The 24,760-nt window shown below is 43.1% G+C and overlaps 2 protein-coding genes, 1 long non-coding RNA gene and 1 other non-coding gene across 6 annotated transcripts; 2 read left to right on the top strand and 2 right to left on the bottom strand.

The window, feature by feature from the left end:
- LOC110434415 lies at positions 1,200–2,880 on the bottom strand. The gene is made up of 2 exons (XR_002451911.1): positions 2,386–2,880; positions 1,200–2,055 (listed from the first exon to the last, which is right to left on the bottom strand). It is a non-coding gene; the product is annotated as an uncharacterized LOC110434415 (long non-coding RNA).
- Positions 10,165–13,699, top strand: LOC8082730 (autophagy-related protein 18b). The gene is made up of 11 exons (XM_021458221.1): positions 10,165–10,511; positions 10,634–10,707; positions 11,028–11,101; positions 11,205–11,314; positions 11,463–11,554; positions 11,705–11,817; positions 12,428–12,547; positions 12,637–12,782; positions 12,869–12,979; positions 13,062–13,121; positions 13,230–13,699. Exons 1-11 carry the CDS (start codon positions 10,453–10,455, stop codon positions 13,384–13,386), a joined length of 1,116 nt encoding a protein of 371 aa, XP_021313896.1. The 5' UTR covers positions 10,165–10,452; the 3' UTR covers positions 13,387–13,699.
- On the bottom strand, positions 14,429–20,259 carry LOC8082729 (serine/threonine-protein kinase BLUS1). 3 transcript variants are annotated; one of them, XM_021458220.1, is made up of 20 exons: positions 19,865–20,259; positions 19,110–19,364; positions 18,832–18,956; positions 18,690–18,734; positions 18,506–18,587; positions 18,363–18,431; positions 18,122–18,292; positions 17,980–18,045; positions 17,705–17,773; positions 17,504–17,638; positions 17,361–17,419; positions 17,061–17,240; positions 16,256–16,365; positions 16,080–16,159; positions 15,967–16,005; positions 15,668–15,787; positions 15,410–15,550; positions 15,170–15,231; positions 15,030–15,081; positions 14,429–14,784 (listed from the first exon to the last, which is right to left on the bottom strand). In XM_021458220.1, the coding sequence occupies exons 1-20, from the start codon at positions 20,063–20,065 to the stop codon at positions 14,779–14,781; spliced, it is 2,067 nt and encodes a 688-aa protein (XP_021313895.1). In that variant the 5' UTR covers positions 20,066–20,259; the 3' UTR covers positions 14,429–14,778. The 3 variants fall into 3 exon arrangements, with proteins under 3 accessions (XP_021313895.1, XP_021313894.1, XP_002452965.2); XM_021458219.1 differs by having other exon boundaries at positions 14,429–14,775; positions 19,865–20,257; XM_002452920.2 differs by lacking the exon at positions 14,429–14,784 and having other exon boundaries at positions 14,796–15,081.
- TRNAE-CUC lies at positions 22,165–22,237 on the top strand. Its single transcript has one exon. It is a non-coding gene; the product is annotated as a tRNA-Glu (tRNA).

The following is a 24,760-nucleotide window of genomic DNA, read 5'->3' as shown; positions in this document are numbered from 1 at the left end:
CACTAAATGTAGACGAAAACAAAAACTAATTACACAGTTTATGTGTAAATCACGAGACGAATCTTTTGATCCTAATTAGTCTATAATTAAATAATATTTGTCATAAACAAACGAAAGTGCTACAGTATCGAAATGCGAAATTTTTTCGGAACTAAACAAGGCCTCACACTCCCCACCTTCCAGACAGCAAAACACCAACACGGCGTCACTGCGTGACAGCCCCATGCACCTTGGTCCGCACCACGGACACATACGCAGAGAAGTACCCGTACAACACGGCCTAACACACCGTATCCTCCTGTACATACATACACATAGCTGGTGGAGTGGTGCCGCTGCTACTGTTTGGTAGTATTGACGAGCATTTGATCTGGGCACATGCGAGCCTGAATGACCCGGGCAGGCATGCCATGCAGCAGCAGGACTGCAGAAGTCACTGTCTGTCTGTCTGTCTGTCAGGGGAGCTCGTTTCCAGTACAAGGCCGCATTCATAAATCATAATCACCGTGATCAGGGTGGTAGGGCCCACGCTAACTTAAGAGGGATCCATTTCCATTCATAAAATCTGACACGCGACCAATGGGCCTTTACTCGGACGGCGCTTCACGCCCATCATTCGTTCATCCCCGAGCGATCTCGCCGGCGGGGCCCGCGCGTCGCCCCACCCCCTGCCCCGCGGATCAGTGGTGGGGCACCCACCATGCCTCTCCCCTGTCCGCGAGCCAGCCTGCGACTGCGAGGCCCGAGACGTGGTGGAGCGCGGCGTCGTCCGCCGTCACGCGCACGCACGCAGGTCGGGTCGAGGAGGCGGTTGGGGTTGGGAAGCTGGAGCAAGCAAGCGGACCACCGATCCTGCCGAATGCCCGTCACTCAACACGGCGGCGAGCGCGGCATTGGGAGGGCACGCGGGCGAAAGCGCGGGCGGCCGCTTCTCCGTTTCTTCCTCCATCCCCTCGTCGCCGCGCTTCGGCTTTCGTCTCCTTGTGCTTGGAGCTTTGCTTCTGGCCATGGGCGATCGACAGGGGGACCTGGAACGGCCCCGGTCGCCCATCATGGCGAGGAACGAGACCACCAGCCAACAAACCAAACGCATTTCGCTGCTGCCGCTGACGCGCGTGCTCGAGCTCACACACAGCTCAGGGAGCACGCACATCGGCAGGCCAGCAGGCGGCAGACGGACACCATGAGATTTTCCGTTCTTAGACACTAATCACTCTTTTTTGTGCGTAGTTTTGCCTTGCGTTCTAAACCGGGCAAAGCACCAAGAGTGTGTGATGTAATGATGAATTAGACTCATCAATCAGGAACAAAAGAGGCAAAGAAGGGAAAAAAAATCAAGCACAGCAACATCGAACCAGGAAGGAAAAGGCAAATGAAGAAAAAAAAAAGGTGATTGAGCCTATTGCGCCAATATCTTACTACTACACCGCCACAAGCGGACAGCACGCCTCGGGACAAGCGGAGATGAGCTCCCCAACACTGTACCCCATCATCCCCTCCTCCTCGTCGTCGTCTTCTTCTTCCCCGCCCTCGCCCTCGTCGCCGTCCTCCTCCTGCTGCTGTTGCAATGCCATCGCCAAGCCGCCGAGTACACCGGCGGAGAGCAGGAGGAGGAAAGCGCACGGTGGTGGCAAGAGCTAGGACCGGATGCTCTCCCTCAGCTTGAAGCCGCTATTTATCAAGCACCGGAATGCTCTCCCCACAGGCGCAGCACGCTCGCTGGATGCCTTGCTCTCCCTCGGAAGGCCCAAGCTTTCTGCCTTTCTCCTTTCTGATGAAGCCTTTTGCTTTGTGAGGCCGGGAAGCTCTGCGCCTTCCCCCTCTCCTCCACCCTAGCTTTATGCTTTGCACACCACCACCCTTGACGTGAGAGGAGATCCTCCACCACCACCACCTCCCTCGCCGATGCCTTTCCTGCTCAGCTGGAGGGCGGCGGGCCCACGGCGCCCAATCTCCTTTTGGCTGGCCCTAGCCTCGCCCTCGCTGCGCAGCCCTGCTCCTCCACCTCCGACGGCTCGCCCGCTCTCTCCTCCACCATCATCCTCCTCCTCCTCCCTGCAGCATCAGCAAGGAAAAAAGGCAGGCGTAAGCGACTCCAGCGAGCAGCAGCAGCCGGGTACCGTAAAAGCAAAAGCGAGCACGCAGAGGCAGGCAAGCTTTTGAACAGTGCAGAGAGCACATGCAGGCAGGCAGAGTGCCGGAGGATCAGAGAAAACGACAGGCTTTGTGCGCGGCGCAAGCGCAATAAACAAATCCACGCCGCAATGCGGCAACGTTAAACTGCAGGAGGCTGCCAAGCTTTTTAGAGCATGATGCAATGCAATGCAAGGACGGCCGGAATGCATGTCATGAGCTCGCTTTTAGACCGAGAAGAAGAGATCGTACGCACGCAGGCGAGGCGATGAAGCATGCAGGCAGCGTGCAGGAGGAGGTGGGGTGGGGGAGACGAGGCGAGGCGAGGGACGATGCAGCCAGCGGGGAAGTGGGAGCAGCTGCAACAGTAGGTGGTAAGTTTCACTCACCAACTTTTTCTCCGCCCGCTCCCTTCCTCCCTCCCTCCCTCCCTTCCTCTGAGAAACTGCAACAATGGCTTTCCTACCTCTCTCTCTCTCTTCCCCACACACACTCACACAGAACAGAGCCACTGCTTTCTCTCTCTACTTGAGTTTTTGTTCTCTTCTCCCACCCACCCTCTTTTTCTTCTCTTTCTCAGCGGGGAGCTCTTCTTTGAAGTGTCCAATCCACACGAACTGCTGATCGGCTTTCCCCTGGCCCTGAAATAGGGCGCCTAGATCTGCGCGGCAAGGCAACGAGCGCCGGGAATGACCGTGATGCCCCCGCGCCCACGCTGCGGCGAGGGCAGGTCGCGAGGGGTAGAACCGGCCGCCGCATCGAAAGGCGCCCTCCCCCGGATTTTACGTATCCGCGGAGCTGGAGCGCCGAGCGCACGCAGGCAGCCGTCCCCTCACCCTGCAGTCTACTACTCCTACGTACGTACGCGGCGGTGGGGCCCAGGTGTCAGCCCTCCCCCTCCCAGCGCAGCGCGTGCAGTGCAGCCTGCTGGTGCAGTAGCAGCAGGGGGCAGCAAGCAGGACAGCTGACCGACCGGCCCGCCAGTAGGCAGCAGCCAGCAATACTGGGGGACTGCCGTGGGAGTACTCCGTATTTACCTCGCCGCTGCGGCCGACGGTAACTGTAAAATCTTTGGGGTACTCTCTTACCGCTGTAGTAGCAGACTAGGAGTGCCGGTTAACAGCATTTCTTGTGTTTTCACTGCTATTATGGAATTGAATACAGTGAGTGATGGTAGTATCACTAGCAACCATTCTCTCTAGTCCCTTTTACTTGTCACACTAGTTCTCTCTATTTACCACCATATATGTTAACGATATAAAATTTATGTTTTTAGATTCATTAGTTTACGTATTGTAAAACTCCATGGATTTCTTAAATTTTATGGTCAATAATGATGAAAACATTTATCTTAGAATAATGGAGGGAGCAGCAACTAACAAAAAGTTGTTAGTACGGTACTCGTAGATGGTGTAGAATGTTTAAACGGTAGACATTGGATTGGGACTGGGATCGTCGGCGTATAGGCCGTCGTGTAGATGACTAGTAGCAGTTGTTGGGAGTCGGCAGCAGGGCCGATCAACCAGTGGAGAGCAGGATCGGTGGTGCGCCCATGTGCCCGCCCGCATCCCAACACCAGGCGCGACCACCAGATGGATGGATGGCCTTGGCCTTGGCCTTGGCCTGCCCCTGCCCGCCGAGTGGAGGGACCAGTCACCACAGCGCTCGCCCGCTCTTCCCTGCACGACTGCTGCACCCACCCACACGGCAGCCACGGCCAGCCAACGGGGAATGAAGACTGCACAGTGCGCGTACGTATACGTCTCGTCTACCACCGCGGAAACTCCGATCCCCCGCTACCCAGCTCGAACATCTCCAGTACAGACAAGCCACCCCCGGCCTGCTACAGTGCTTGCCCAAGGCTGCCGCCTGGCGCCTTGCACCGGTGAAGTCACATGAGCATGCCAACACCCCGGGCGGCGCGTGCAACGGACGGAGGCGCAGCGGATCTAGGACGCTGGACGCAGGCAGGGAAAAAGACGCAAAGCAACCAGCAGCAGCCTTGGCCATTCGCGCGTGCGAGTTTGGTAGGAGGCGGCGGCGTCCGGCCGTCCGCTCCGTCCCTGCCGCCCCCACGCGCACGCGCCCGCGGTCTCTGGCCGCCTAGACGGAACGGAACCCAGCGTCTGGCCGGACGGGGTAACGACTGACGAGGTGCTTCTTCATGGAACAACCTTTCATGCATGAAATTGTGAAACCCGATCCATACATATAGGATTACATCAGGAAAAGGACAGTAACACTGTGCAGCATTGCAAGCAAGAAAAGGGGGGGGGGGGGGGGGAAGAAAGAGAGGGCATTGCATAGCATTACGTGCCTCTGGGCTTCGTAGCACTCCATGCATGCATGGCATGCCGATGCCGGCCGTTAGGCTAAACGAGGAAGACCCAACAAACAAGGAGAGCAATAAACTCGTTGCCGTTCTCCTCCTGAAACACCGATGCAGCAAAGCCTCGTGCGTGGTCCTTCTCAAGAGCCCTAGCAACTTGCTACTGTGCTAGAGCTCGGGATGGATGGAGCGATCCAGATGCATCGGAGCAGTGGAAGTGGTAAATGGCAAGCAGCCACCGATCGGTCCATGTCGTTGTGACCACTGAGCCCCCCTCTGTGCTGCCAGTTTGCAATATGTATATATGGAATGCAAGGCATGGAGGTGGCGATAGCTCTAGCTCTAGGCAAGGGCCAATGCCACGGTAAAAAGAGAAACCTCCCCGGGGCCCGTCACCGTCGCCGTCGCCGTACCCATATCCGGGGCCGCGCTAGCAATCTTACCATGGCCGGCCCGCCCCGGAACGGCGGCCGCACAGTTACAGTGCCTGCCAGCACGGCGCAGCAGCTAGCGGCCGTGGAAAACGCAAGTTGGCCATGCCCCTCACTTGCGCCACCACGGCACGGCACGGCACCGCTGCGACGGGGCTCGGAAGCGGCGCGGCGGGAAGGGATGGGACGGACGGACGGCTGGCCGGCCGGTACGATTCGCCAAAGAAAAATACGGAACTGATGTTCTCCTCTGCAGGGCGGGTACGCCGCATATGTACTGCATGCTCCGTTTAAAGATGGAGATGTTGATAAAAAAACTATTTATTTAATTTATTAAATTATATTAAAAAGGAACCACGGATATTCATTTGAACGGTCATTTCCATCCTTAACTCCGCGTAGCCGTGGCCGGTGCCGGAGACGGGTCAATTTCCTCAGTTATGGCACTGCTTACGTGCTCCGGTCCGGCCGGCCGGTCGGCTGACGGACAGAGTCACTCTGGGTTTTGGCCGGGCGCGCGCGCGCCCGGGCGATCGACCCGGCGGTTCCGGTGGGCGGTGAGACGGTGGTGGAAATGGAATGCCGTTGCTGCTAACTGCTGCTGCATGTACTGTGTGCGAGTGCTGTAGTCCTAGCGGTGGCACAGAGTGGCTACGGCCTTGTTTAGTTCGCAAAATTTTTCAAGATTCCCCGTCACATCGAATCTTACGGCACATGCATGGAGCATTAAATATACATGAAAACAAAAACTATTTACACAGTTCATCTGTAAACCGTGAGATAAATCTTTTGAGCCTAGTTACTCTATAATTGAATAATGTTTGTCAAATAAAAACGAAAGTGCTACAGTGCCGTTTTTCACCGGTTTTTGCCAACTGAACAAGGCCTACCAGCGGGCGTGCTGCAGGTGCATGCTTTATTTCGTTCTCTTCTCCCTACTAGCGCAGTTATTAGCGTCGTTTGGACCGGACCGGACTATATAGAACAGCAAGCACGCACTGTAGGGTGTACATATGGTCGCACGGCTCCTGATGTTTCACTTGCCTGCCTGCCATCCACCAACCCTGGACCTCTGGAGTGCCTCCCTTGATCCGTCTCTCTCGCGCGTGGTCCGTGTTTCCTTCCGGTTCAGGCACACCGGGCCGATCTTTTCTTTGCTCCTTTTTCTGCACCTGCTGCTGCAAGAGCTATGATTTCGGCCTTGTTCAGTTCTTAATTTTTTTTATTTTCGAGTACTGTTGTATTTTAATTTTTATTTGACAAATATTATCCAATTATAGACTAATTAGACGAAGCTTGTAGACGAATCTTTTGAGCCTAATTTGTTCATGATTGGATAATATTTTATCAATAAAACGAAAATACTATCGTATCTATTTTGCAAAAAAAAAGAACAAAACAAGTCCTCACTGGTTGTAGCTGTAGGCTGTAGCACAGCAGAAAAGCTACAGCAAACACGCTACCGCTATATTTTGAGAAAACAAAAGAAAACACAACCTTATTTAGTTCCAAAAAAATTATAAAAAATTTCAAATTTTCTGTCACATCGAATCTTGTGGCACATGCATTGAGCATTAAATATAGATAAGAATAACAACTAATTGTAAAGTTTGTCTGTAATCTGCAAGATGAATCTTTTAAGCTTAATTAGTTCATAATTGAACAATATTTGTGAAATACAAATTAAAGTGTTACAGTGTCTATTTTGTAATTTTTTGAACTAAGGCTTTGCTTACTTCCATTTTTTTTGAAAAATAGGAATAGTAACTCTTTCGTTTGTATTTAATAAATATTGTCCAATAATAGGCTAACTAGACTCAAAAGATTCGTCTCGCAAGTTGCAGGTAAAATGTATAATTAGTTATTTCTTTTATCTTTATTTAGTGCTCCATACATGAGCCGCAAGATTCGATATGATGGAGAATATGAAAAATTTTGTAAAATATTTTGGAAACTAAACAAGGCCTAAACAAGGCCGATGTTAGCTGCACAGTGCAAACTAACCACCGATCGTTGTGGTTTCGTCTCGCGTGCATAACATATGCAAACTGGTTTTCTTCCTTCCTATTTGTGGTAGAGTTACAACATACATAGGATTTACCTACGTGAGGTTTTACAAAAATTAGGATTCGGTGCCTCTTTGTGGTAGTAGAATTAGAACATAGGACTACATGCTTGAAGTTCTATAGGAACTAGCATTTGGCGCATGATAGCGAGTTTGTCCTCATGTACACACAGGTTCCACCACTATATTTGTTAATGGTTCAAGAGGTGAGTGGTTTGATCATCGCAGGAGTTCAGTGCAACACTTGAGATTTTGTCGGCCTTCGGTCAGGCCCTCTAGTTTGGGAACCCTTCTTCATAAATGTGTGGTCTATCGGATTGCTGGTGATTTTTTTTTCTGACAGCCACCAGTATTTTTTTTCTCATAATAAATCAGCCAATAATAATTTCAGCCATGACTTTTCAGATCAGCGAACAGACACGTGAGAGTTCAAAACATTTCCGAAAAAATATAGTTCTAGTGTAATATGGTCTTATGGAGTCAAAATATTTAGAGTTTAATTAAGTTTATAAAAAATAATATTTATGATGCTAAATAAGTATAATTAGATTTGTTATTTAATATATTTTATTTAATGATATACCACCATTTGGTGTCACAATGTTACTCTAATTTTCAAATCAGTTAAACTTTAGATAACTTGACTAAGGACGGGACCAAAGTTGTATTATCTTGAAGATGCTGGAGCTAGTAAAATTTAGCACCTGGTTACTACAACACATTGTCACTGCAGGTAACTGTCGCCAGGCTTACGCCCAACAACGAAAAAGGTCCTACGTGCGCAATGCGTGCTGGTGCAAAACCAACCCAGCCATATGGAGGCAGTGGCGGATCTAGGGTATTCCCCAGTGTTTTCGGGAATATCCAACTATTTTGGTACATTTTTATGTAAATATATGTATATATTTATATATATAAATGTATAATGCTATAATATATAGTATTTTGCATATTTGAGCTCAAAACATGTAAAAAACTAGCATTTGAATTAGAAGTCTATATTCTAGAAAGCAAATATTAATTTAGAGTTGCTAACTTGCAGTACAATTGACTATATTTTCAATCTATAAATTAACTTTATAGAAGTAGGAATACCTAAGTTTAAAATTCTGCCTCCGCCACTGTTTCTGAGGTTTGGGTTAGCGAGCTCTCACGTGGCACACCGATGCAAAACGTACATCGGGGGGCCTGGCTGGTTGCCTGGTTGTGGTTGGTTCATGACTTCATTCATGCCCGGCCAGCAAACCAGTTACCAGCCGGCTAATGGCGCCCAGCACGCCCTGCCGCAACTGTGCGTGCCCTTAATTGTACCGGGCCTTGTTTACTTCCACCTAAAAACCAAAATTTTTCAAGATTCTCCGTCACATCGAATCTTTAGACGCATGTATGGAGTATTAAATATAGACAAAAATAAAAACTAATTGCACAGTTTGGTCGAAATTGACGAGATGAATCTTTTGAGCCTAGTTAGTTCATGATTAGACAATATTTACTATAAACAAACGAAAGTACTACAGTGTCGCGGAATTTTTTCCTTCGGGAAGTAAACAAGGCCCCGGTCTCACTACACTGTACTACGGGCAGATAGTACTACTACACATTACTTGGCGGATCACTATCGTTTTTTACCTGGAGAGAGTTGGGACTTGTTTAGTTGTGAAAAGATTTTGGATTTTGACACTGTAGTAATTTTATTTATATTTGATAATTATTATCCAACTATAGACTAACTAGGTTCAAAAAATTCGCCTTGTAAATTACAGATAAATTGTGTAATTAGTTTTTATTTTCGTATATATTTAGTGTTTCATGCATGTACCACAAGATTTGATATGATAAGTAATCTTGAAAAGTTTTGAATTTGAGGGTGAACTACAAGGCCTTGGTCTTTGTCCACGCTTCTATCTGAACTGTACTTGTACCTCTGTATAGTAGATACGACTTGGGATGTGTACGCATGGATGGGTTCATGCACGGTGTACGGTTGGCAATGCGCTCCTGGTTATTGCGTGCATGATTCGTACAGTACGTACGGTACACAGGTACTGTACACTGGGCGTCTGGGGCGGGCCAGAATGCCGTCTTGCGCGTGGCTCGAGGAGGAGCCAGGTCGGTCGCTGCTGGTGTTGGGCCGGCGGCCTGCAGTCCTGGGCGGGATTAAGCGCGTCCCTCATGACGTGGGTACTCTTATTTTTATGAATCAATTCTATAATTTAATAGTGTTATGATGACGTGTCTATCGACAGCGAAGCATAACTTCGTCAATCTCAAGATTTGCCGTTCCAACTCGGTTCTTCAAAAGTGTTCATAGTAATAGGGTGTAATTTATTCCAGGATTTAACTATACTATTTTTTCAGTAGTATGCGACGTGTCTATCAACAACGAGACATCTATGGTGATTTTGTCAATCTCAAGATTTATCGTTTTAACTCGGTTCTTCGGAGATGCTCATAGGAGTATCATGTACGTGGTGTGTTCATAGAAGTGAGTGTACACTTATGTTTATGAGCATGTCTGTAAGTGGGTCTCATAAAAAAATTGAAATCAACCCTCGGTCAGAGTGTGATCTCGGATATAGATGTAGCATGCAGAGAAGGGGAGGAAGAAATGGATGGGTGCAGTGTGGATCGTCGAGTTTGAAAAAGATGACTGCCTTATGAGTTATGACCCCTGAGGGTGAGGGGCCGAGGGCCATAATTGGAGTCATTTGGACACAGATCTCGCTTCCCGTTGGCTTGCTGATTTTGATCTCGATAAGTATTCCGGCTTCCTGCCTTTCAATTTAATCGTGAATCCACCCATTTTCCTTTTAGTGTACCAATATTAGTGGTTCACTTTAGCAACTTAGTAGTTTATTTTCCACAGGAACACGTAGGATTTTCATACAAATCAGTTTAATTTTATAGAAAAACGGCTTTGTTCGGTTGAGCTTATCTGTCGAATCTGTCAGTCATTCAGCAATATTTTTCTCTGACAATAAATCAGCGAACAATACTTTCAGTCAAACGAACACAGCCGTTTTTTCCCTAATTCCAAAGGGGATCTTCTTGCAAGACCACCGATTTAGTGGGCCTTGCTGCCGTGCTTTTTAAAATTTGGGCCTCACCATGTCGGGCCGCGCTGGCCCAAAAGCCAGGCCGGGTCGGACCCACGCACCTGTCATGTCCCGACCATCCATCGTCGTCTTCTTGGTCCGGGGCAACGAACGAACCGGATTCCCTGATTCCAGACAAGGGGAAGCTCGCTTTCCCTACTCTCGTAGTCGTCGTCGTCGTCGTCCTCCCGACGTCTGGTGGCATCGGACTTGCGTGGCGTGGAGGTCCTTCCGGACTCGGGGTCGATTTGCTTGTCGGCGCCGAACCCTAGCTTTGCTTCGACGGCACCCACCTGCGGTACGCCCGTGGCCCCAAGCAGTCAAGCGGCACGGAAGAGTTTTGGTTGCAGAGACGAGCGGTCGCGCCGGCGAGTGGGCCCGATCCTCACCGCGCCGGCGATGGCGAGCAGCTCGTCTCCGTCGCAGATCATCTGCGTCTCCTTCAATCAGGACAACAGGTGCGTGCGCGGAGGATATCTGTTTCGTGATGACTGCTTGTTACGATGGCCGGTGGCGGGGATGGTGGATTAAGAGCGGCAGGGAGCGCTGATTCTGTTTCCTGGGTGTTGGATTGTTGCAGCATGTTTTCTGTCGGCACCAAGGATGGGTTTAAGATCTTCGACGCTCGTAATGGGAGGCTCTGCTATGAAAAGAGTGAGATTTTTCTTTTTAGATTTTTTTTTGAAATATCCAATGCGGCTGTATGCAATTATAAAATCGGCACCAGGTTGTTACGACAGTATATCGGCTATAATTAGCGTTTTGGAATTCTGAAACAATAATACATTAGGGTCTAGCAGAATACAGTTTGTTTCTGAAAACCGTTCCTTTTTTTTTTTTTTGTTTCTGAAAGAGCATCAATTGGTCATTCTACTTTTCTCAAAATAAATAAAATGGTCATTCTACTCTGGGGAGAGCTGTTCTGCAATAGTACTACTATAGCTGAGGCTTTATGAACCTCTGCGTGTTTGCAGATCTTGGGGGATTCAACATTGTGGAAATGCTATTTGGCACAAACCTACTTGCCATTGTCGGAACTGGTGAACAGGTACCTCATTCTGTTGATTCATTGCCCCTAGACTTGTTGATCTTGCATAGGTTAGTCGAGTTAACTTGTTGATTGTGACTTCAAATTCTTTCCTCTTTTGCAGCCTGCTATGTCTCCTCGTCGTCTGTGCTTGTTCAATACCAAAACTGGAGCATCAAAGAGAGATCTGAACTTTAAGACTTCAATTTTGGCTGTTCGATTAAGTAGGAAGAGGTTAGCTACTACTTCAATGTATTATCAGTTTCTGGGTGGTTCATACTTATGCTCTGTTAATCGATGCATGCCAATCAAGTCCCAGTCAGGTGTGCAAACTTTAGTTGCTGTGTTCTTTTGAATAGAGTAGTAATCACATTATGTGCAGGCTTGTTGTTGTATTGCAGGATAGGACTTTCGTTTATGACCTCAATAGCACTACTATATTGGATGAAATTGAAACGGTACCGAATACAAAAGGTATGGATCCTCCTGCTCTTTGTATACCAAATATTCTTACCATACCTCCTGTTAACAGCCTTTGCTTTCAAGTTGGCAAATAATAATAATAATAATATCAAAAACACTCTTATGTTGTTTTGCTCATAATATTGTTACATTTTAAATTAGGTTTATGTGCATTTGCTCCTAATTCTGAAGAGTGTTATTTGGCTCTCCCTGCAAGCACATCCAAAGGATCTGCTTTAGTATACAAAGCATCAAAACCGGAATTAATATGCCAGGTAATTTATTGTTTCCTGTGTCATACTTATATTGACTCCAGCAGATTTAGATCCTTCCCTATTGTGATTTTCTCGCATACAGCTTGGCAAAGACAACTATTTTATTCTCTAGACTTGTACCTTGGTTGACATGACTTTGAAAACCTATTAGAGAGTTCAATGATTATTTAAGATTCCTTGCTCTACTTTCAAACAATAGAAAAAAAGGCAATGACTATGCAAATGATGTGGCAGCATTGAGCTTATTTATTGGTAAAGCTAGCAAAATGAGTGGAGCTTTATTTGACTCTTTTTCATGCTTGTTGTGGTATGCAAAACTTGCAGTACACATGTCAATCACCTTTCAATGTAATCTTGCCAATAGATGGTCGTTTTCTTTTTTGTTTTATCCTCAAAGCAGCAGGAGAGCTGCATACTTTCTTCTGAACAAAAAACTCTTTGATTTGGATGGTTGAGACATCCAGTTATAAGCTTACATCCTCAGCGTCCCAATTATATGCTCGCATCCAATTTCTTTATTAAGAAGTCTCAAGTGTGAAGTTAATTGCTGATTGTTGGAGCGTGGGTTGCGGTGTAGTTTTCTCACTGTTTTTGTGTAACTGGCTGACAGATAGATGCTCATCAAGCTCCATTAGCTGCAATGGTTTTTTCTTTGAATGGTTTGTACCTGGCAACAGCTTCTGAAAAGGGTACTATGATTAGAGTGCATCTTGTCGCACAAGCAACCAAGGTGAAACTATACCTCTCTCCTTCAGAACCAATTTGACATTGAGCTCTCTACAATTCACCTTATATCTTTTTGCATTTTTGCTTCAACAGTCACATAGTTTTCGGCGAGGAACATACCCATCAACGATCTATTCACTGACATTTAGTCCCTCTGTTGATCTTCCTGACGTTCTTGTTGCCACAAGTTCATCAGGCTCTTTGCACATGTTTTTCCTTGATGCTTCTAGGAATGCAAGGTTCATGTCCTACTTTATGCTAGCTATGATTTGCGAGCCATTATTTCACAAGCATGATTTGATTTGATCACACCCACTTTTCTCAGGAGACAAGCAAATACATTGCTCAGTTCAGTGATTCCTGGATCTGTAACTGATGCTTTGGATCCAGCTAATCATCATGTTATTCACCACGTTGTCACTGCAGACATCAAAAGGTCCATTCATTATTGATACTTCTTGCCACTCCCTGTACAAACTTCATTATTGATTTTACTAACATCATCCTTTGTACTGCAGCTGTCTGGCAGTACACAGTGTTGAAAATTCCCAAAATTCTTCCAAATTTCCTGCATTGAAGTAAGAACAGCAAAATCGGCATCTGTTCATGAATTTTTTTCCTTTTCCTTTTGTTGTGGAAACACTAACTGCTGCACATGTCTAAATTACCCATGCAATACTTTACAGGACTGTAATTTACATTGTTACACATGATGGATACTTCCGAGAGTATCTGATCAGCACAACCAAGTCAAATGAATCTTCGTGGTTGTTGCTGCGTGAATTTAATCTCCTGGACGCTTGTTCGGGTAGTCCAAAGCAGAACGAGCAGCACATAGACTGACTTGTAACACTCGCTCCTCTGACTGGAACCTGTTAGGTGATTATATTTGTATGTACTCACGGGAATTCTTCGGCCTTTACTTAACCGGGCATTGGGACTAACTTCCAGTGTACATAGTATAGAGGTGTGCAATCACTGGTGGGAATTGACATGTTGTGGGCTTGTGGCGCGTGTAAATTATTATAGAAGTAGACAGCAAGTTTGATGCAATGCATAAAAAGCTTTACACCTGCTGAGATGGTTTCCTTTCCATTGTAATATTGAGTACTTTTCGCTTTGAGCCAGTTATCCCTCCCCCACCCCTCCTCTCCAAGTCTTTGTGCCTGCTCTTTTTTTACTAGTGATTGGAGTCTCAAAGGTTGCTGGATCATCACCAAACTTGGAGTTGCTCTATGCTGAGTAGTGAGTACTTCGTTGGTTTGAGGATTGTTAAGTGGGGGCATTAGATTTGAGTTCCCCCCCCCCCCCCCCCCCTTTCAGTTTGGCTTTCTGTGCAGTTTGAGCATAGAGCAGTCCTTGTGGATGAATGATCGTTTTTTGGTGATGAAATGGTTTCTGAATTCTGATTGAACTGAATTTTTGGTAGTGAGTAGATGACTTGTAAGAGTACATGCCTATCGAATTTCATACATTGTGGACTTCTCGTATGTGCGAGTGTGATATGAAGTCGTTGCCATCGTAATGATGCAATGATGCCAACTTTGCGTCGATACCAATGTGTCGTTGCCGTTGTAATCCTCTAGTGGTTCAAGAGAAGGCTCATAGTACCATGGTTGATTAATGTGGAAAAGCTTGCCGTGGATTGGTTGTCCCATGTTTTTTTTACTCTCACCTTGAGGTCAATTGTGCATGTAACTTAATTGTCAATGATGCATGTGATTACTATTGTTCTTTCTGTTAAATGAAGTTCTTCCCATTGTTTACCAAAAGATGAGGAGCCAACTGGTCAATTCACAATGTTACAACAACATTTAGTGCCAATTTTGGCAAATGTTTACGTTCAACCTTGAACTTAAAGGAAAAGTCATGCAGCAACATAAGAAACATTAAAAACCATAGGCATGTTCAACTTTTTTTACAACATGTTCAACTATTTGAATTCATTAAAACCATAGGCATGTTAAGCTATCTTTCCCCAGCCGGGGAACTGCGCTCCGACAAAAACACAGCGCCATGCTATCCATAAACACATACACATATCGTATCAACATTAATATCCTGCTGAGACAGGATTGAACACTCGAGCATTGCTAGTTCCTTTTTAAATGTATTCTATCCTTATTCTTTTTATATCTCTTTCTATGCTAAATAACCATTTCAAGACTGCATCAACAGATCATCTTGTCATGACGCGCCCTTAATGCTCCCTTAGCAGCTTCAGCATCAGATCTGTCAATGCTAAGCATTTTCATATTAACATACAAAAATTTCACATTAGTAGCAAAATCTTTATTATGGTCTTGTTCTGTTGAGAAGATTGAAGCGAATGGAGGGAATCTAATCCTTCTCAATCCCCATTTTGAAAGGGATTAATTGAACAAACCCTTAGGTATTTCTAGGGTACCCATTACAACAACTTCCGCATATTAAGATTCTTGGAAGATGTACTCAAATTAGTTTGAGAGGGAAAATTTTATGTGCACCTGCGCTGTCTTTGCTTTAAGCCTCTGAACCTCATCTTGTGTGCACAATAACCTGCAGCAGTCGGAACTGTCAGAAATCTGGACTAAGAATTTCTTCATGTCTTACTTTGGTTTGGAAAGACCAGATTAAAGATGGTTACCGCCATTGCAGCTCCAAGACCTCATTCAGCAGCTCTTTCTCTCTTTCATATGCAGCTTCCAACTGGAAAGGTAGTCAGGGTTATAGTATTTACCATCATAAAAAGAAGAGGTATAGTTAGTGAGTATAAATGATTCACCAATGTTTTTCAGTTTACCTCATTCCATTTATGAATATCGAGGTATTAATAGTTTTATAACCCTTTGATATTCATAATTGAAAGGATCGAGCATATACTCACCATGGATCTGTCAACTGACACTGCACCTGACGGAGATGACGAGCGACTTGCGGAAGGGATACACTGCGAAGCCATAGAAGGTATGCCTGGTGAAGCCATGTCACAACCACTCACCTGCTTCATCGCGTTAAGTATTTGGTCCTGTAAAAGAGTGCAAGAATATGACATCAATAGATCTGAAAGTTCAGTTTCTTCATTTTGAGCTGGATGGGTGGGTGTTTTTTATTTTGTCCATGCATATTTTAGAGGTGGGTTTACCCTCTGAAGCAGATTTGTCTGTAGAATACTATATAGCTGCATGTAGAAGGAGCCACCGATAATGTTTGATGCAACTTCTGCGGAAGAGGGTATACTTAATGATGGAAGGCGAGAAATTGTCTGCATATTAGAAAAATGGAATCCTTAGTTAAAAACATCAAATGGTAAGAAAGTAAAAAAAAGCACAAACATGATTTTTTGCCTTTTTTTATACTGCGCTTAGTTAATAAAAGAAGAAGAACAAGGGCATTTTCTACTCCTAATTTTACAAAAAAATAAATAAAAGTGGAGCATATAACCTGCATGCTGTGACACTTCTGTAGGCCTGGTGGTTGAGCCTGAGATTATAAAAAAAAATTCTTCATTTAGTTTAGTGAATATAAATGCGCAAAGTATTAATGCATACCAATACCTTATCAAAGTCAACATGCCCAGGTATAACTTTAAACCGACCTCTTATAAGTGGAGGTTTCGATCTATCATCATGGTCCTCTGAATTAAAATGAGGCACATTAAAGTTAACACATCACTAGGTAGAAAGGTTATGGTACACAGCTACATTTGAACTTTTCAACATAGATCCTTTACCTGCTGATTTATGTGCCTTAGGAGCAGCTTCAGAAGATGTTTCATCTGATACATACAAGGGCGCTCCATTACACTTGTCACGGTTGTAGATGCTACTTTGCTGTCTGGAGCTGAAAGGATTGGATCTTAGTTACATATTGCTTTGAAAAGATAGATAAGATAAATTATGCACCGATTACATACATTTTTGGAAGGAGACAGGATAGACAGGAGTTCTCATTTAAAAAACAAGTGCTTAAGAACTTCATAGCCTCTAGAATAACACTAAGCAGGTGCCAAAAGATTAAAAAGCAAAATAGTTGACAGGACAGAAATGCCAATGTAGTAATAGACATAGAACCATCTCTAAGTTCCCTTCTGTTTTTTTATGTAATGCTCTTTCTAGTATAATTTTGTAGCTTACATATTATTTATGTTGTCATAAATATAAAAACAACCTACTTCTAATTGGTTTATTCAAGGCCAGTGAATTTATGTGAACATATATATAATGGGATGGGAAGAAATATATAATTGGGCAGCTTGGTTTTGAGTAAGACAATTATTCACAAATAGTCAAGCACTGCTGCCGAAAACATGTGCATGCTGTAAACCTAAGCTAAGACACTTTAGAAATACATCAACCCATGCATAAGTGGCACTATTATCTAACTGAACCTTCATAGATACTGCTGCAAGCTACAACGCTATCTCGCACGGAAGTCTTATTAAAAGGACATGTTTTGCACTTTTGCTTCTGACTTTGGTTTTACTACTGCTTGAGACCACGTAGAATGCTTTATTTAGCCTGTAAACAAGAACGAACCTCTCTTTGGACGAAAGAAGTCCATCTGATGAACAAGAACTAAGAGAAAACTTCCTTTCATGGGATGAGCTATTTGGAATAATGTCCGGATGTTTCTCTTGGTATTCCATATCAAAGCTTTCTGTAGAGTTGTCTTTCCTGATAGAACCGTTTATGGGCGTCCCATGCATAGAAGCATTCCTGACAGTGAAAATAAGTGAAAACCAATTTGATGATGAAAAAGAATATCTGCATTCCATTGTCATCAATGCACTCTCCAAAATAGCACTACTTGTCATTACAAGTAGCAATGTCTATTACCTTAACAAGCAAGCAGGCGATGAAACAACTGACTTATCTTTGGCTGTCATATCATTTTCCTACCAACTTTTCTTGGGTTAGATGTCAGCCAAAACTTTATGTTGAGTTATAACACCAAAGTTTTCACAGGAATGGAAACTTACAATGTCAGCATCATACTTCATTGATATATCTCTCGACAAATGTGGCCCTTCTGATGCTTGATCCTGTAAGCTGTCCAAGTCATAGAAAGACATATCTGAATCTTTGCATGATATACTGTCTTCACATTCTGTGCCCTGAAAAAGGTCAATTACACGAAATTACATGGCGTGAACATCAATGATGGAAATTTATATGAGTACCAGTGAAGCTTGAGATCTCAGGTCATCCATGTCAAAGGTCCAGCTGCTAATACCCCTTTTGTATTCATCCTAAGGAAATAAGAAATGTTAGGGATCAATAAATGTGTAATGTGAAAACTGGTTATGAATGTACTCATGCTAAGGTGTTCTCTTATTATTAACGAGGCTATCGTGTAGTTTTTTTGGTGTGTCGGGGTGCTAATGGCAAAAATCTTTGCTCAACTTACTACAGAAATAGAGCCATTTCTGTGAAATTAGATATTTAGCATGTGCACCTGCGAGATTTCTTCTTTCTTTCCATCAGACATTTTCTTTTGAGCCATTAAATCTTTATCCTTTTCCTGCATCATGGTGAACCTTTTTGTGTTAATTTCATCAAGAATAGTTAGTCACAAAGTAGAACTTAAAACCATATACCTTCAAAGCTTGATATCTAACACCAAGGCCAGGTAATCCTTCCAAAAGCTTTCGTGCAATAAAATCAGTGGAACGAGCTTGTTTGAAAAATGCTTGCTTCAACAATCTTTTTGCCGAAGGCCTCCTTGAAGGGTCTTTTACCAAACACATAGCAACCATTTGCTTGAAGTTCTATCGTAAGAATTTATTATTCAGAAATAAGAAGTTATACTCAACTTAGAAAATATCGAAATATATTTACCCTCGAGAATTTCTTATCTCTTTCATAGTCAAGACCTGGAGGAGCATTCTGAAGTGTCATAAGCAAGACCTGACAAAGTGCAAAATTTTATACACTGTTGCAACATAACACAAGGATTTACTCCGCATCTGCTGAAAGTATACCTTCATGGGAGGGTACTTAGAGAAAGGAGCATGACCATGAGCAAGTTCAAGTGCAGTAATTCCAAAGGACCATATGTCTGCTCTGTAGTATATGGAAATGGCTCCAGTTAACAAATAGCCACAAAAAAATAATACTAGTGCAGATGAAAATCACTTGAGAAGTTGTAGCAAGTGAATTCCCTACCTGAAATCATATCCATGTAGTTGCTCCATAACCTCGGGCGCCATCCTAGTACATTAAAAATGTCCAAGGATGAACATGTGCATGAAGGTGGGAAACTCCACATGTCATGAAATAGTATTCTGTATTATTTAAGATTCTGTACCAGCAAGGTGTTCCCACAAAAGTATTCCTAGCCCTCTGCCTATCACCAGAATCAAACATGCAAGCAGAGACTCCAAAGTCCCCAAGCTTGATTCCACCCCGAGCATCGACTAGAATATTTCCTGCCTATCACCAAATAGAGAGATAAAATAGCAACCGCTTAACTTTGATGAAACAAGTGAAACAAGTACAAAAAAGATATACTAATTTGGTATATCCATATAGCAGTCACAAAGAAGGAGAAGCCAAAAAACAGGTTGGAATTATACATTTATTTACCTTCACATCTCGATGTATAGAGCCATGATGGTGAAGATACTCTAAACCTTTCAGGACTTCACGAAGTATCGTTGCAATGATGGGTTCCTCGAATCCAGTAGGATGGACTGATTTCATTATATGAAGACAGGACCCTCCAGCCATATAAGGCATAACCACCCACAACGTTTGGTCCTTTGCAAATGAACAATGTGCCTTGACAACGTTAGGGTGGTCTATCAGAATCATTGTTTGAGCTTCGCGAACGATGTTGTTCTGTGTTGGATATATACTCATGTTAGTTACTCAGAGGAGCTTTGCAATCCTAGTGTAGAAACAGAGCTAGAAACTGAATAGGATCCATAGAAATGTCAACACGGAGTTCCAAATACAGTAACAAAAAATGCAACTTAAAGAATGTTCAAATTATTGCACCCTCACATTCTACAATTTTAACCAGTACCACCAAACAAGTAGTGCTCTTTTATTCATTGAGTCATTAAATTATTATTTAGTTATATACGCAAGATCATTTTTTTTTCAAAAAAAGCGAATCCACCCAATGCAAGCCATCGTTCTGAACATCACTGGTCTAGATAGTTGGTTACTAAACGCAGAACTGAGATGGGCGCCATGACATTCAGCGACATGCAGCACCATGCATAGCATGCAGTGAACAAGACGTAACAGAAGCATCCGGAGAAAAAAAATAAAATGGGAAGCGTGGCGGATCGTATCCGAGGAGAATATGGAATAATGGTGTAGCGCGCGCGTACCAGGTCGCTGTTGGTGCGCTCGAAGTCGAGCACCTTGACGGCGACGATCTCGTCGAGTGGCTTGCAGAGCGCTCGGTAGACGATGGCGCTGACGCCCTGCCCGATCTCCTCATAGAGCTCGTAGTCCTCCACGTGGATCGGGTACTTGCGCCTCTCTGTTCCCCCGCCTCCCACCGCCGCCTTCTCACCGGGACCCGCCATGCTGTCGATTCGTAATTCCAAGGTTGCAGGTGCCGCCGCAGGGTGACAGACATAGGGTGGGCGACGACGAGCCTAGTCCCGCTGCTCTCGCACCGTCATCATGTGTGGCGAGGGAATTGGTGGTGTGTGCCTCGTTGGGGAGAGACAATTGAGGAGGTGGGAGTGGGACGGGAGGTGGAGAGGAGGTGCAGGGGGACTGTAGCGAAGGCCGCCGTGCTTTGCGGAGGATGGCAAAATAGATAGGTCCGGTCTGGCAGGCATGCCTGAAGTGGGAAACAGGCATTCGCATGCAAGGAGAGAGCGCGGGCACTTGATTTTTGTCGTCGGCCCTTGCGTACTATGGTTGTTTGGTGTGTTCGCCTCTAATAACCATATGCTCTGATAATATTGGATGCTTGCTAAAACATGTTACAAAATAACTTTAGTTAATGCTTTGTCTCTCTAAGATGTTTTGAATGACATATAATTTGATGAGATGGAGAGAGTATCTCTACTACTAAAAATTACGACGTCTACCATAATTTGTGGTGAAGCCGCGACTCTTGTCCTATTCGGTGGTCTTTTTTACTCCGCTCATCCTATCTTTGCACTGTAGGCAATGAGCAGAAAAGGTGACAACACGCATGGATGACATGCTATTCTATCAACACAGGCCCCACTCACCCACACATGCAAACACATTTTTAACGAATTAAAAAAAATCATAACTCCTAAACTGGAGATCTAAATTAAATTATGATTGCATCATTAAATTTTTTATAACAAATCCTTCGAAACAAGATCACACATGGATATATTTGGATAAAATTTTATTTATGAATATTTATCTTATAAAGATAAAATATTTTCTTTTATTAAGTAGAGACAATGTTCTAGGTTCAATAGATAATGTTCCATCTTTGTAAGAAAAATATTATCAATTTAGAAGAATAGTATTTTGGTTTTAGGTTTATGAAACTGATATTACAATATACATAAAAATAAATAAATACATAACAAAGATAAAGATAATAATAAAATCTAGAGCAAAAAACATAAGGAAAAAAATAAAACACGTAATGGAGAAAAATTTCAAAGAATATCAAAGGGTTACTTTTCAAATATCGTAAATATATTCGTAGAACATTAACATCACTAAATACATCATAGAACATCATTAAATACATTATAAAACATCATATATATAATATATAAACATCACTGAATACGTCATAGAACATCACATGTATATTGAGTGAACATCATAGAAAAATCATAAAATATCGCTAAATATATTACAAAATATTACATAAATATCACTAAGTAGAACATCGAACATCATATATATGCTAAGTAAACTTCACTAATTATATCATAGAACATCACTAAATACATTATAGAACATCTATATATATATATATATATATATATAATACGTTAACATCACTAAATGTGTTGTAGAACATCACATGTATACTAAGTGAACACCATAAGAAACATTATAGAACAAACATGACAGAACACAATATAGAATACTAAATATATATTATGTAGACATCACATATATATAAAAAATAAAAAAATATTAAATATTTAACTAGAGTAAAATAACAAAGAAGGAAAATATAAATTTGTCTTAGTGCTCAGGATGGCCAAAAACTATGGAAGAAATTTGTGATCGACTTATTGGCGTATGATGGGAATTGACGGTGTTACATGATTCCTCCATTCTATGTGAATATCTTAGCCGCATCACGGGTATAAGACAATGAAAGAGAGGACTTATCTTTCATACACTTATTTTGACATTGTTACTAAATTTGACGCTTATTTATTTGAATGAAAATTTGAACTCATAACCTGCTATTTTTTATTTTTATTATGTAAAATTATATTGAAAATTTTAAGATTTCTATAACAACGCACGGGCATTTACCTAATATAATTTAGAATAATAAGGTATAAATCTGTTCAAACTTTAGAAAACTTAACTAGAGAAACAACTAGAATTGCATTCCTTTTCGAACCAATGTTTCTATTCATGTTTTTTCAAACCGGAGGGATGGGACGCTGGTTCGGGATATAAGACAAATATAATATAAGATAACAGCGGTCAGAAATCCGTTGTAGTCTAGCTGGTTAGGATACTCGGCTCTCACCCGAGAGACCCGGGTTCGAGTCCCGGCAACGGAATTTCTTTTTTTTTTTTGTTTTGCATCTCTTCAAGCTGTGTCCTTTGTTCGTTCGGTTATGGCTTTTAGGCTCTTCTCCTCACCCCGCCCTTTTTCCTAGCGCCGTGAAAGGCATGCAGCAGCACGCCGGCAGCTATCCGCGATGCCGGCGAGGACTTGAGCTGTAAAGGCCTGGAAACCCCGGAAGTGTAAGCATCTGGTGGCTCCAGCTGGGAATCTCATGCGCCATCATCCATGGGCCATAGGCCCATAGCATACCAATATTGCAGCACGGGGTCCCTTTTTTTTCCAGCTGAAACTGCAGTTCAGTGTATACGCACTATGGGTAATCATCTTGCGTTTCTTATTACTCTCATCAGAAATCATCTGTAGCGCACGGGTAAGGGACGAGCCCTGCCTGGGAACGTGCGTGCATGTGACATAAGCATGATGAAATGAACTAGATGCTGGCCGTAGAGCAATGCGTGCCAAAAGGTGCAGATCCACCGTACTAGGGCCTTGTTTAGATCAAAAAATTTGTGGATCTTGACAACGTAGTGTTTTTTTAATAAATATTATCCAAACATGAAGTAATTAGACTTAAAAGATTCGTCTCATGATTATACATACAAACTGTATAATTAGTTTTTATTTTTATCTATATTTAATGCTCCATACGTGTGCCACAGAATTTAATGTGATGAGGAATCTTGAAAAGTTTTTGGTTTTTGGGTAAACTAAACAAGGGCTAGGTTAGTCTATAATTAGATAATATTGCGGCACATGCATAAAACATTAAATATAAATAAAAGAAATAACTAATTGTACAGTTTTAGTCTATAATTAGACAATATTTATCAAATACAAACGAAAGTGCTACGATCATTTACTTGTCTTTATAAGCCGTACTTTTGTAAACAACCAATAGTATTTTTCTCTAATAATAAATTAGTAAATAATACTTTTAGCTATAACTTTTTACACTAACCAGGCCAGATATCAATGGCCGGCGAGGTGCCAATGGCCGGCCACCCAGCGGCCTAGCCCACCAGCGCGCACCGCTGGGGCAAGGGCGGTGACCAACGAGCAAACGACTGAACGATTAATTCGTCGTTCAAGGATCCACGATATATGCCATGTACTCCCACCGTCTAAACAGTGTGATTATCAAAACTCGATACATATTTATGTCACTGTACTAGAACGCTACCAAGAACGTCTTCTGAAATTTGTCCTGGAATTGAACCACCAACCATGGCATTGTGCATCGTCCGGGAAAAAAAAACGTTTGCGATGCGAGATTCTTTTGTCTCGTTCCTGTGGAAACCTTGCCGTTCCGTACGGCAATTAGTTAAACATTCAAGCCTCCAAACCGATCTTGCCTCTCATCTCACCACGTATGGTGTGGACGCGACACGCCGCCTCTGCGTGCGTGACTCCAGTCCAGATGCAGCCACCGTCCATCCAAATGGTCCGCGACTCGTGCATCGAAGACAAATCGCATGGGCCGTGCGCGTGCGGCACTCAAGTACTGTTTGTGTTCTCGAAAATTCACATGACGAAGTCTATTGGTTTGTTTTAAAAAAATTATAGTTAAATACGCGGATTAACTATGAAAGAAAAATATTTTTGACTGCTAAAAGTAGTAGAACGGAGCTTTATGTGAGACTCCACGCGTCGGCCGGACTAGTCGTTGCTCTTCCGGTCAAAAAAAAAAGAGAGAGAGACCAAGCAAGACTAGGAGCATATAGAGCGAGACTTCACCGACATGGACATGGAGATCCGAGATAGATACTTTCACATTTTTATCTGCCAGGGCGCTGGTCACATGGACAAATCATCAGTTCATCGTGCGGCGTAACAGGAAAACCGTAGCCTAAACAATTTCAATTCTTAACTCCTGCATTTCTGTTATTTTGTTAATGAAAAAATGAGTTTGGCCTCAGTTTTTTTTTTAATCAACAATGGCGCTTATACAGTACGTCTAAAACTTAAGAAAAATATGAGAATCCATGTTAAGTCAATAACTATGCTCAGACCTTATATACTTAGGCCTTCTTTAGTTCCAAAAAAAATTATAAATTTTTTCCAATTCTATGTGAAATCGAATCTTTATACGTATGTATGAAGCATTAAATATAAATAAAAATAAAAATTAATTACACAGTTTACCCGTAATTTGTGAGACGAATCTTTTGAGCGTAATTAATCAATGATTAGATAATATTTATCAAGTACAAGCAAAAATATTACAGTGTCCATTTTAAAAAAATATATATATTGGAACTAAACAAGGCCTAGCAAATGTGTATGTGCATTACAAAGAAATTCAATACATATGGAAATCAGACTCCATATTATCACTAAATATGAGTTGTAACTTGTACGAGCACAAGTCATAAATTCGAATCACATATGAGATAGGGCCTGACCCAGTACTTTGTGTAATTACATTCCATATTTGTTGTTGTTGTTGGACGCGAGATATCATCACTTATTCACTTGTATGCAGGTCATGAGTTCGGTATAGAATAGATTTGGTGGC

Source organism: Sorghum bicolor, chromosome 4 (assembly GCF_000003195.3).
Source record: "Sorghum bicolor cultivar BTx623 chromosome 4, Sorghum_bicolor_NCBIv3, whole genome shotgun sequence".
In the NCBI taxonomy this organism is placed as follows: Eukaryota; Viridiplantae; Streptophyta; class Magnoliopsida; order Poales; family Poaceae; genus Sorghum; species Sorghum bicolor.
The sequence above is the reverse complement of the archived record's forward strand: the minus strand, read 5'-3'. Positions and strand labels throughout refer to the sequence as shown.